Source organism: Ambystoma mexicanum, chromosome 8 (genome assembly GCF_040938575.1).
Source record: "Ambystoma mexicanum isolate Mex_15411 chromosome 8, UKY_AmexF1_1, whole genome shotgun sequence".
Classification (NCBI taxonomy): domain Eukaryota; kingdom Metazoa; phylum Chordata; class Amphibia; order Caudata; family Ambystomatidae; genus Ambystoma; species Ambystoma mexicanum.
The window spans coordinates 1,154,411,956-1,154,425,117 of record NC_090929.1 but is presented as its reverse complement, the minus strand read 5'-3'; the positions used below and the strand labels follow the sequence as shown (position 1 = coordinate 1,154,425,117).

At 44.6% G+C, this 13,162-nt stretch overlaps 1 protein-coding gene across 3 annotated transcripts in view; it reads left to right on the top strand.

Annotated features, from left to right (window-relative positions):
- Window positions 1–13,162, top strand: part of PHYHIPL (phytanoyl-CoA 2-hydroxylase interacting protein like) — a 384,776-nt gene that overhangs the window by 190,734 nt on the left and 180,880 nt on the right. For all 3 annotated transcript variants that reach the window (XM_069611223.1, XM_069611224.1, XM_069611222.1), the window contains one exon: window positions 3,650–3,767. In XM_069611223.1, coding sequence (XP_069467324.1) covers window positions 3,650–3,767 — 118 coding nt within the window. The remainder of the gene's footprint in view (window positions 1–3,649; window positions 3,768–13,162) is intronic.

Sequence of the window (13,162 nt, the reverse complement as noted above, 5' to 3'; positions counted from 1 at the left end):
CGAAATATTTTCCCCTGGCTTTTTTGTTGTTTCGCACAGAACTTTGGTAAATTCGTGCTCCAATGACTTCTTTCATCCGTCCGAACCTGCCGCTGTGGTACGTTTCATGACCCACTGCGTCGCGCGCAATGAACCAGTTGCAGTTTTGTACTATGCGGCAATACCCTGTGTTGTTTTGTTTTCATGTTGTAATAGTGTAGTAGAAAGAGAAGCTAGTTTTGGACAATGGCACAAGAAACTTCGCAAAGTTCTTTTTCATTCCGTGTTGGTTTCACGCAGCGATACGTGAAACTTTGGGTGGTTACTTACCAACCCGTATTGGTTTTGCGCTGTCACACAACGTTTTGATGTCCTTTTCTGACCCTGTTGGTTTTTACGCAGCAACAGGAGAAACTTTGCTTGGCTCTTTTCAACCCTGTCAGTTTCGCGGTACGAAATAAGTAGCATGGTGAAGTGGAATAACATCCGACAGATTACATTTTCATGGCTGGCATAGCGGAATCTTAACAGCTTCGCCCACCCCACCCCTACTAGTGAGATAGGATTCAAATCAGAAGGGGACAAGTGACTGTCAGAACGGTGAAGATCAGTACACAGGAAGGTGGATGTTAAGGGGAGGTAAATATGAAAAAAACTGAAGGGATGAACAGACAAGAACATGATCAGCATTGAGGCAGAGCATGAATGGTAATAGAGTCAAGATCAGAGGAGATAAAGATGAGGTCCTGGTCATTGTGCCTCCTAGCGACTTGTATCCCATCATTCTTTTTACCAGGCTGAAAAGGAGCCACAACCAGCTCCCTTTAGAAAGGTGTTTGAAACAAGAGAGGGCAATTAATTCAACAAGGTTCCTATGCCTTCCTCTCTTCAATTGGACAGTGGTGGGCAGGATCCAGTCAACCTGTGGTGGAGGGCTCCCTTCGAGTGTCCCTGCATGCAGTGGTGATCACGACTGACTCCTCTCATAGGAGCTGGGGAGCAGTGCTTGGAGGATCTTTCCACTCAGGGCGTCAGCACAGAGACTGATCCGTTTCACTGCATGCATTTGTCAGAATTGAAGGCTATCTACAAAGCTCTGAAGTAATTTTAACCCATGATTCAGGACAAGATTTTGCTGATCTGTTCAGTAAGCACCACTTTAATGGTTTTTGTCAACTATGTGGATGGACCAGATCTCGTGTTCCCTGCCTCCTGGCCATAGAACTTTGAGAGTGGGCGTTCAAACAGGGGACTCGCATAACGCCATCCACCTCACTGACAACACAGAGGTAGACAGACAAAGCAGGCTGAACACAGCGAGTCACGAGTAGGAACTAAATCTCTTAGTAAATCAGGAAATCTTTTGGAGGTGGGACATTTTTACTATTCAAACCAATGGAAAATGTTGCAATCCCATGTCATTACTAGGACTGGGGAAGTGCTCCCTTGGGGATGATTCCCATATCAAATTGAATGATAAGCTCATCCCTCACTAGCCCTACCTACCCCTTCCCACCTCCAATTTCCTCTGCAAGTTCAGGAAGTTGAGGCAGTTCTTGGTGATGGCTCTATTTTGGCCAGCGAAGACTGTTTTTTGGACTATTCTTACAACAGCTGGTCTGGCACCCATTCTATCAGTTTCTTTCTTTAGCAACTTGGTATCATAAATGACTATTAGTCACTTATACCTTTCGCAGGTCAACATGGCAGTCATTCTGCAGGCTAGAAAATAAGGCTATTTGTGACCAGAATGGGAGCAACCAAAATCGATTTGTCCACTGGTATGTACAGAACTGTGTAAACCTCTTCAGTTGTCAGTTATGAAATGTTCCCTCCTTCACAGCCCATCTGGCTACCACCAGAGTCCAGGGGTATATACCAGGGGCCTACCTGCTGGCTATTAGCACATACAGTAATTTGAGTGATCTTGTTCTCAGCCATTCCAATTGTAAAAAGACACCTTGATGGCCTGGGTAGACTTTTTCCCGCCGGTTAAAATGTCTCATTCAATCTGGAAGTGGTACTCTCTGCAATAGTGCACAAACCTTTCAAGCCCATGGACACTATTGACATCAGGTTGGTCTCTAAGAAGATGGTTTTGCTTGTCGCTTTAACCTCAATAAGGGGTTAGCAAAATCCACCTCCACCTCTGAACCATACACGTGTTACAAGGATAAGGTGATCCTTTGCACTCAATCCACCTTTTTACTGAACGTGCTGTGAGCATTTCACCAGGAGGTGGTTCTACCATCCTTTTTCGCATCTCCACAATCAGATTCAGACAGAACGAGGCACTGTTTAGTTGGGAGGCGGGCACCAAGGATATTCAGAAATCAGGTGTTTTCTTTCCATGACTCTTGTTTGGAGACAGCTGGAGAGGGAAGACAGCTGAAGAGGAGGGGTAATGCAGAGACTTAGGAGAAGACTGAAGACATGAAAATGCTGCAGAGGGCAGTTGTAAAAGTAGTAGCATGGAAAGTAATGAGACCTAAGGGGGTGAAAGAGGATGGAGCAAAGACAGATCAAAGAACAGAGAAGTAAAACTAGGAGTGGCGTGGAAGGCGGTAAGAGGAACAGAGGGAGAAAGTAAAACCAGGGTTGAAGTGTCAGAGGGAAGAAAACCTTGAGTGTAGTTGAAGCAAGGTGTAACATTAGAAGGCTGGAGGGAGGTAGTAGGTCCCAGAGTTGGTGACAATAACTAGGGAAGTGGACTTCATAGTTAACAAGACCTAGGTGGTTGAAGAGGTGTATAGACTAGAGAGGAGGAAGGCTGTAAGATCAAGTGACAAGGAAGAGATGGTGAATACAGGCCAATGTGGTAGTAAGGAGACAGAGGAGGTAGGCGAGAGGGAAGACTATGGACGAGACATCTTCAGATGAGGAGACTGGTGATGACAGGCCAAGGGGTGTAGAGGGGAAAAAAAGGCATGAGAGAAAAGAGATTTTTAGCTTTATAGACAGATGGCAGAAAGGAGGTTAATCAGCTAACTGTAGGAGGTTCTACTGGGCCAGGCCATTCCTTGACAGGTCTAACTTGTGGGAGAAAGTTCCAGGGGGGACCCGGATTAGTGATCATTTTGGGAGGAGGTGGGGAGAATAAAGTCAGGAAGGAAGGCTCATAGTGATTAGTCCTTCTGCCTCACCCCTGGCTGACCCAAGAGACACCTGGAAGGGAACCCCAATGGTCTTACAGAACGTCAAGGACTGGCTTAGTCCTGGAGTTCGGGAAATTGGAAAGCCCACACGTGGGCTCAAACGAGCAGAAAGGCGGTTCAGCACATTCTGGAGTTTGTATCATTGGAGAGGTCAGAGGTAACTCCTCTAGGACTTTTGAAAGGTGACGGCTGAGACTCAAAAGCCTAAGCATCCATCCTGAGAATAGCAAAGATGGCATAAGAGACATTTTTAGGAAAAAGGCCTACCTATGCTTTGTTATTTCTTTGGGCTGGCTCACCTGTGTATGCAGTCCTTAAAACAATCTTGAACTTTAACCACAAGATCTTGGCGTATTTCTTGTTCCTGAATGTCCATTCTGTGACATAAAACAAATGTGTATTTTATCTTTGCATACAATATTTTTGTCAAACTGTCTATCCATATATAAAGTATATTCAGTGTGCCAATCTCATGGAGTTTCAATATTCATATAAATAAATGTTTGTATTAACAGATTACTCAAAAGTGCACCTAACGCAACTTATGGAAAAAGCTGAAGTGATTGCAGGCCGAATGCTAAAATTTTCAGTCTTTTATCGGAATCAGCACAAGGAGTACTTTGATTATACTAGGTAAGAATATCCACCATATAAAAATGTCAAGTTGTAGTGCACCGAAGGAAAACAAATGTATTGCATTGTGCATCAACAGTCGTGCATTCAAAGCAAGTGATCCAGACAACATTTAGTTCATGTTTTTTTTGCTGATTGTTATATATTGAACATGGTATCCAGTTAAAATGTCGAAAAAAAAATTTCAAATGCAAAAATGTCTAAAAAAATAATGCCGAAAAAAAATTTGAATGTTTATTTTTTATTTATATGTTTTTTTTGGGTTTAGCTAATAAAAATACATTGTAAATTTAAAAAAACCAGGGCGTTGGGGGGAGCCCCCTCATTAAAAAAAAAAAAAAAAATCATTTTATTTGGCATTTTTTTCGACATTATTGCATTCGAAAATATCTGATTCGACATATTAACTATAAACCATTGAACATATAGGTCTTGCAGACATATGGCTGAAATACAACAATAAGGCGCTTCTTTATTTACATTGGAAAAAATCATTTTTCTTTCCATAATCATAGGTACCGTCCCCTTTCCACCTTACTTTTTTGATATCTTTTCAACAGGGACACGACCAGAGCCTTTTATTGACCAAACCCAATTATTATTTTTTTTAAGAAGGCACAGCGAAACTAGTCAGGACTGGTGAATCTCTAAGGCTACCAGTGCAGATAGGCTCTGTCTCCTTTTTTTAGATTCATTGTTGATTTTAAGCTGCCCACATCGCATTACAGTGAAGTACAGAAGGGGACTTGAATCCCTTTTTTTATATGAACTTTTCTGTTACTTTCTTGATGTGTCCAAGACAGGCTGACAGCAGTGGATATTTTTCTGTTATGTTTTTCGGTTTTCATGCATGCACTTATGCATTTTAATGCATAATGCCTTTTTGAGTATCATATACTCAAAACGGCCGTGGCACACATTTATTGACTTGTCCTTAGGCCATCTTGTCATTTGGCTTTCTTCCTGTCAACTCAGGTAAGAAATGCCATATATGGAAAGTCTTTCCCCAGACGAAACCTTGAATTATCTGGGCAAAGCGGCAGTGTGAGTGTCTGGTCAGATTTGGGGGCTGGGGCTGTCCGGTCCCAAACCACACTCTGGTAAGGTGTGATGCTGGGCAGATGTGGGGCAAGACATTGTCCAGGATTGGAAAGCCCTCTCCAGTTTGAATTGTGCAGACTGGGGGCCACCCTGGCTCGAATTTAGGATAAAAAGAAGACTTGCAGATCCCTGTTGGAACCAAGACTACTACAAGGAGATGCAACCTGCTGAAGGCCCCAGGGTGACCATTGAAGGCATTCAGCAATGGCCCCATCCAAGTCCCAGTAAAGCACTGACTTTCTGGGTTGATCTGAAGACCATCACTGATACTTCAACCATTGGACTGGTGGAACCAACCAATCCAGACCCCTGCAGACCCACCCTGCCCTCTTTATCCTTCAGAAGTGTCCCTTAACCAACCTGTGGGCGGACCAGCCATTTACTCTGCATCGTTCACTGTTCCAGGTTTTGTCTTGAAAACTCAGCAGGTCTCCAGCTTATGACTTAAGAACAGTCCTCCTGCAGCTGCTACTCTCCACGTTGAACAGGGGTTTTCCCTGAGCAGTTTCTTTGTCTTCACCACTTGCGTCGCCCACCACTGCCCGATCACTGTGTTCTTAGCTGCTGACTCCTTAAATCATGACCTTGGGGTGGGGTGGGCTGGGGGGCGGTCACCTGTCATTGTGGGATATGTGTTTTGCATCTCGGGTGCCTTGATTATCAAGCTGCAAAGCATCAGGAATCATCTCATCAGAATTAGGAACCATCATGTTACCGGTCCCAATTCAGATCCCGAAAACATTCTCTGCACCGGTAACACCTGGTATTCCTGCAACAGAACCAATGAGGGAAGGGTGGAGTTTTGTGGTGTTCTTTCCATTGCTACCTGTTGGAGTTTGAGCCTTGTTTTGAAGAGTTCCAATGAATTGATTGCTTTGATGTCCATGTGGTGAGCATACCAGTCGAGTGGGGCAAGTAGGGAAAGGGATTGGAAAGATGAGGAGGTGCAGGGGACTGATAGGTTGTGGAAAGAGAAATAATGGACTGCAGCAGACAGAGAGTAGAATGAGATGCATTCAGCAATTAAATGGGGGCGCAGCTGGTGAATACCATGTATGGATTTATCAAAGCCAAAATGTAAAACAAGCTATTTTTCATTACAAGGGGTTTGGAGTTTTGTGTCGGGACAAACAGCTGCCCTGCACAACCGTTCAGTCTGGGTTAGGGGTTTTGCCTGCAGCCTGGCACATGGTTTGTCTGGAAACCAAACTCCAGGGTTCCCGGGAGGTCGAAGTTCTAGGTGGGGTGACAAATCCTTGTTAGTTGTGAGCGCGGCAGTAAATTGGTGGTCCATTACTTTCGATAGTTATTCACAGTTCAGTCTTGAGTTGTTGTTGTACATTGTTTTTTATTTGTTCAGATACAATATAACACTTGAGGCACTTGTGCCAGAGTGGTGAGGCAAAAAAACCTGAGGCTCGTTTCGACCGTAGTCTTTATCAAGGCAAAAAAGTGGTCGAGCTGGAACCCTTCGGTGTGGACGCTGACATTCTGTCTCAGATGAGCTACTAAGCCGCAATCCAGCTCCCTAATCAGGGTGACTCTCCTACATGCTCCATCACAAGCCAGCTCGACCACTGTTTTTGACTTGATAAAGAATACGGTAGAAACGCGCGTCGGCTTTTAACTAGGTTAAAGGGGAGTGGGCCTAGAAATTCTCCCAAAGGGGCACCCACAGTAAACGTTGTTCGGGAAGGAGTTGTTGGAGTCGCATGAGATATAGATCGAGTAGTCAAAGCGATAGGAGAACACAGAGCCAAGTACAGTGTCCTTGGAGTCAAGGAAGGAGAGAGTTTTAAGGAGGGAAGGATGATCCACCTCGTCAAAGGCAGCAGAAAGGTCTATAGGATTGACAATGGAGGAGAGGTGAGAGTGGTGGGCAGTGGTAAGATAATTGGTGACATTAGTGAAAAAGTAGGAGGCAAAATCATCAGCAGAGAGAGAGAGAGAGAGAGAGGAGAGAGACCATTAAATGATTCTTAGAGAGGGAAGCATGGCCTGTGGGATCAGTGACAGTTTATGAGGGTGTGAGCGGAGAGAAACGGGATAAGTTAAATAGGAGGTTTTTTCTGTGTTGCGTTTTGTTAAGTAAAGAGCTTTTTTAGGCATTAAGAAGAGTGAGGGTTTGGTGTTTGCACCAGCGGCGTAAACAGCAACACATTGCTGTCCTCAGCAGATTGATAGCTTGGGAGATGCATGGTTGAGAATGCAGGCTGTGGTGAGTAAAGGAACAAACAGGCTAATGTTCATTGAAGGGGTTGGATAGTGCAGAGTTACATTTGCTAAAGGTAAGTTCAGTGAAGCAATCAAGCGGAAGAGGTATGGGACTATAAAGTTGGGCTTATGTTTAAGTTTCATGATAGTTGAGGGTGGGGTATGGTAGATTGGAGGAGACATTGAGACAGTAAAGTCAATGAGAGAGTGGTAAGAGGTGACCAGTCATTTGTGGGAGCAGAGGAGACCAGGCTGGTTGCTAAGAATATGAGATCGAGAGGTGGTTTGGTTGATGGTTGGACAGTTGTGTAGGTTAACTTTTGAGTTGCCTGTGAGAGTTGAAATAAATTGGGAGTTGTTGGGTTTTAGTCATATTAGAGAGGTTAGGTGACCCATTATGATGGAAGGGACAACAGCAGAGAGCGTTTTGATTTCAGTGGTCCAAATAAGAGTAGGAGAGGTGGTTGATGAGGAAGACAAGAGTGGTGGGTGTGAGGAGTAGGAACAAGATATGCAGAAAGGAGAATGCAGGGAAATCACAGTGGAATGGTGTGGCCCTGATGATCACAAGACCAACACCACTGCCTTTATTTGAGGGACTAGAAGACTTGAGAAAAGGAGGTACAATTGGTTTTAAGGGCTGCCAGGGTGGCTTTGTAAATAAAGGTTTCAATAATAGCCATCACAGCGAGTTTGGGGTGATGGGAATAAAAAGCGTTTGCGAGAAAGTAATTTAGAAAAAAAAAGTTTGAATAATCCACAGGTGAGGTCAATATGGGGACAGCAGAGGTAGAGTAGGTAGTTGCTGGAGTAGATGAAAGGAAGCGAGTAGGGTTGATGAGGTTGGAGTGGGTGGGATCGAAAGAAAGAGGAGAGTCTTAGTGGCGATTGGAGGGAGTTTGAAGAATGGGAAGAGACAGGGTTAGAGGAGGGAAGGGATGTGGGATGGGAGTACATCAGAGAGAGAATGAGAAGAGGAAGCAGTATTGGCAGGAGTATATTGGGCAAGCAGTGGGGCAGCAGCCAGAATCCTAGCTGTCCAAGAGCAATTCAATAAATCGCATGGCCCGAGGCAAACAGTGGCATTAAAACAAACTACAGGGTATTAGGAAACCGAACCATGCAATTTAAAACATCAGAGTGTTGTAGGTGACCGAACGATTCAATTAAAACAATGAACAGTGTCCTAGGTCACCAAGCAGTGCAATTTAAAAAGTCAGAGGCTCTTAGGCAACAAAACAGTTCAATAAAAAAATCACAGGGTCCTAGGTGACCAACAAGTCTGATTTACGATGTGCAAACGGAACATGTATTGTTGGAATTTCACAGAAATGATCGTGCATATTTAGCAAATGTGACCCATGTGGTAGTTCTGCATGGTTGTAGGTCATATGGTCGAAAACAAAAGGATCGAATGCCTTTTGATCGACACTAAAATGATCGAAAAAAATGGTCGATTTTTTTTTATTTTTTTTTATGGGGGGGTTCACCCCCAACCCCCCGTTTTCTTTAGTAAAACATTTTTCTACCAACCCAGACTAAAAAAATATATATATATAAATAAATAAATAAAAAAATTCGACCTTTTTTTCCGACCATTTAACTGTCGATCAAATGGTCATTCGACCATTTGACTGGACACTGTTCTGCATTGATGGGAAAATGGATGGGGTGGTTAATAGGACCTAATGGGGTACCCAAGAGCCTACCAGGTACTAACAGGGCCCTGCCCTTATCTGTGCAGCCCTTTTCTGTGGACGGTCATAGACCCATCCAGTAGGATGGTCACCTGCAGTTTGGACAGCTATCCTGGACTCGGAACAAGGAGCACATGCTCTAAGCAAAATATCACAGTCCAATCACGAGTGAGAGATTCATCAAGTGGTGGAGTCAGACCTGTGGCATTTCTAAGGTCGACATCTTCATGACACACCTTAATACCAGGTGTCTTCTCTATGCCCATTGTCTAGTTCCTCGTTTTTATAAAGGGACATCCTTTCTCAGTCCTGGGACAACAAAAGTACTTATGCATTCCATATACTTTGATTCACAAAGTACTAATAACATTTAGAATGAGAAAGACTGCTTCATAATTCTTTTTTAAGCTTTATTAAGTTATAAAGGTAATTCAAATACATAAAGTTTAAGCAAGGACAAAAATAGGGGAGGTAGGGTCGACAAAAGGGTATAAAGGGAAGTGAGGTGTGATTGAGTAAATCATTAAAAACTAGCCACAATTATACAAGTTATGACAGATGGCGTGAATGAAGCACAAAGTCCTGAGGGTGTTTCAAGGCTTTTATTAATAGAATCACAGAGGTATGGATGGTGCTTAGAGTAAGGGTCAGGAAAAGGCAAATAAAAATAAGCTGGAAAAAGGCTATGGGAAGCGGCACTATGGATGTCCCTCTCCCACCTCCACCTGCACCCTAGCCCAGGCATACGTTACCCCAGAGTAGTGCTTTTGCTCAGTAACCCATACTGTCTTTTCTCTAAATTGCTCTAAGGTGGTGTCCCTGAGACGTTGGCTATCTGTATCCCACAGGGACTTCCTACTTATCCCTACACTAGCAATGGTTTGTGCTAGTGGGTGGGGTATGTGGGCTGCCTGATCTTATCACGCCTTCTCTTTACTACTCTAATCCTCACCCCTACTCTCCTCCGTCCTACCAACTCTGCCTACCTTCTCTTCACCACAACTCTTTACCTTCTATACGCTACTACAAGTCTTCCAGGTTTACTCCTATCACAACTAATGAAACTCCGGGATATGGTGCCCTGCTCACCCCTTTCACTATTCAAGCAACCCAGGGATATTGTGCCCTGCTCATCCCTTTCACTATTCAAGCAACCCATTGATCTGGTCCTCTGCTCATACCTTTTGTTACACAAGCAACCCAGGGATAGGGTGCCCTCCACACCCCTTCCACTATACCAGAAACCCAGGCATATGGTGGCCTGCCCACCCCTTTCACTATACAAGAAACCCAGGGATATGGTGCCCTGCTCACCCCTTGCACTATACAAGAAACCCAGGGATATGGTTTTCTGCTCACCCCTTCCACTACACCAGAAACTCTGCCCTTCACAATTCCCAATCTCACTACTCTTAGCCCCTCTGATATCACTCTCTCAGATACCTCACCTGCTCAAAGTCCGCCTCTCCAAAAGTCTGCTCTGCCGTCCTTCCTCCATCTGGTCTCTTGGTCTTTCTCCAACTCCACCTGCAACCTCACCCGTACACCTCCCACACTGCCTCTGCTGCTGTCTGCTTTTATGGTGCAGGACTCTGTATGCAGGGACAGTCTAACCCCCAGCCCCCATTGGTTGCAGTGATCAGCTTATTTCCTAAACCAATCAGTGTATGCTTTTCCCAAGGAGGATGCCTACACAGCTGGTATGCATTAAAACAACCTTCTAAGCCCCTCCCCCTTTTCCAGCACAGATTTACTAGCAGTTTGGTGTTTCTCTGTCATGCTGTTGTCATTTCTGTCTGGCGGGTGAGTAGTCTGCTCCTCTGAGGTGTTGGATGTGGTTTGATGGTGTTGCCGTTTCACTGTATGCTGGAATTGATGCATTTTGTGCCTTTAGAAAGTATGTTTCCAATCTGGGTTTTCCTGGCTGCTTGCTGTTGCATTTTGGGTGATGTACCTCTGAAAAGGCAAAAAAGGGAGCTGTGGCGAGCGACCGTATCGAGAGGCATTGAGAGCATATGAGTGGCATCAGTGGGTTATATGCGATTTTACCGACGGAAAATTCAGAGTGGTGCATTTCATTGTGAACAAAATACCAAAAACCACCAAATGGTTTTCATTTTTTTATTTGGGGGTGTGTCCCCCCAATTCCCTGATTTGTTATCCTTGTAACACCACAAAATCCCATCCCGACCCATTTTAACCATTTACCCCATTACCATATATATATTTATTTAATATTTTCAGTGTTTTTCTGTATTATTGTTCGCAATGACATGTACCACTCTGACATTTTTCGGTGAATCGACTGGGTACCCATCAGTGTTGTCATTATTGGCATGGGGGGGGTTCGGGCACTGGTGACCCCACAACTCCCACTTTGCATACCTGCGGCGGTGCTTGTTTGGAGTTCAATTTTAGAAAGCCTCTTGCTTCAGGCTGAGAAGGTTCACCCCCACCCTCCACCCCCTTTACAGGATCAAATCCCTGACCCCCTGTCACAAAGTTCATTAACCATACTGTTCCTTGAATACATCCCACATCTCTGCATAGTCTTCAATAGCTTTGCACATTTGGTAAAAAACATTTTCTTTAGCTGAGAGGATAACTAAACTGTATAAGCAGTCATCACATGAGGGTTCTGCATTGCTTAATTACTTATCCAAAGGGGTCAAATGTGTTTCTTTGCCAAGATAAGTGCTCTTTAAGTCAATTTTTGTTTTGCTTTATGACAGACCCTGTATCTCTGAGAGTAACCATAAAATGCATGGAATTGGTTGTCTTGGAAACGATAAATCAACCATTAATTCAATAATGCGAATAACCTTCATTATTCTAATTGCTCCTCAGTGGCCCACGAGGCTCTGTTTTTTTAGACCTCTTGCATCGCTTTTTCCTCTTGTGCTTATTTTGAAAATGACATTAGGGAGACTGCCATCCTGTTGACTAGACCTCAGGCCAAGCATTAGTGGACATCAGAGTACATTTCCTCATTCTGCAGTTTTGCATAACAAATGGATTTCATAGATGCATTGCGACAGAGTGTTTGCAAGCACCAACGTATTTACTGAGTTGTCTTCTACTCAATAGCAAGTGTTCTTGTGCCCATACGCAAAGCTGCATTCTCCTATGTCGTGCCCATTTTCCTCACTACGTATTGGATATTCCATCCATCGGAGTGTGACCGGAGCACCTTTTTGTAACACCAAAAAAGCCCTTTTTTAATTTTTACACGAGGGCCAGTATGCATGCGGCTTTAGCATCGCCTTCCTGCGCCAGCCCTGTGCCTCACCCTTCAGTCCTTTCGTCTGTACGGTCCGGAACAGACACGTGTTAGCACCTGCAGGACTTTTTTTCTTTTTGTCCTTCAGTTAGACTTGCAGCCCGGTTTCCGCAGCCGGTTCTTTTCCCCTGCCTATGCCATAGTGGAAAGATTTTACGATGTGTGTGTCTATAACCTTTGTCTCCAGTATTTACGACCCGAAAACCGTTGGAGTTCCTGTTTCTACTGCGAACAGCTTTCGTTCCGGGCTGTCAAGAGAAGACTCATCAGATGGGAGGGTGTTTTTCTCTTACCTCAAGGAATTAATCATTCAAAAAAGAAGGCCTCCGGTGAGTTAGTTTCTCTTTCGGGCACCTGGCGGGTGACGTCTTTCCAGGCTCATCCGGTCAGCGAGGGGTCGTATCGACACTAGCACCACAGGGCCCGGCCAAGGTACCCCTTACAGGGACTAAATTGAATACCAGTGGCTCCTCCAAGGTTCCGCTCCCTGTGGCTAAAGGTACCTTTAAAGTTCCCCTAATAGGGGCTAAACCCGTTACTGGCAAGGCTGATGATCCCCTTCCTGGGGCAAAATAAAACAGAGTAAAATCCAAGGTGCCCCAAAGAGGGACTAGGTAAGGCACTGGCCACGCGGAAGTAGCGAAAACGTCAGAGGTTCTCCTAAAGACTGGAAATATCTGTGTTCCTGAGGATTCCTCATAGAGAGCTAAAGACGTAAAAGACTCCTACGATAACAGCCACAACTTTGATGATGCCCTCAGAAAAGTCGGTGACACACAGCTCCACAGAAGGCCTCAAAATGGTAGCTATCAGAGCGTGACACTGTCGGCCATTTTGACTACTCACTCACCCACTATGTCGGTTGACACTAGGCTGAGATTGATGGCTAGCGCATCCATGTGGAGAGACCCCTTTGCCCTTAGCATCAACCGTTTGTCTCCCCCCACCTCGTCTCTGTTTCAGTACGTTGACACATGTTTGGGGGACCCTTTGTGGCAGCCTGTCTCGATGGAATCATGGAGATAAATTCCCTTCAGCAGGCCGCTACAAACACTTCATACAAGACAGTCGTCTGAGGGTTCTTTTTTTCGGTAGATTTCAAA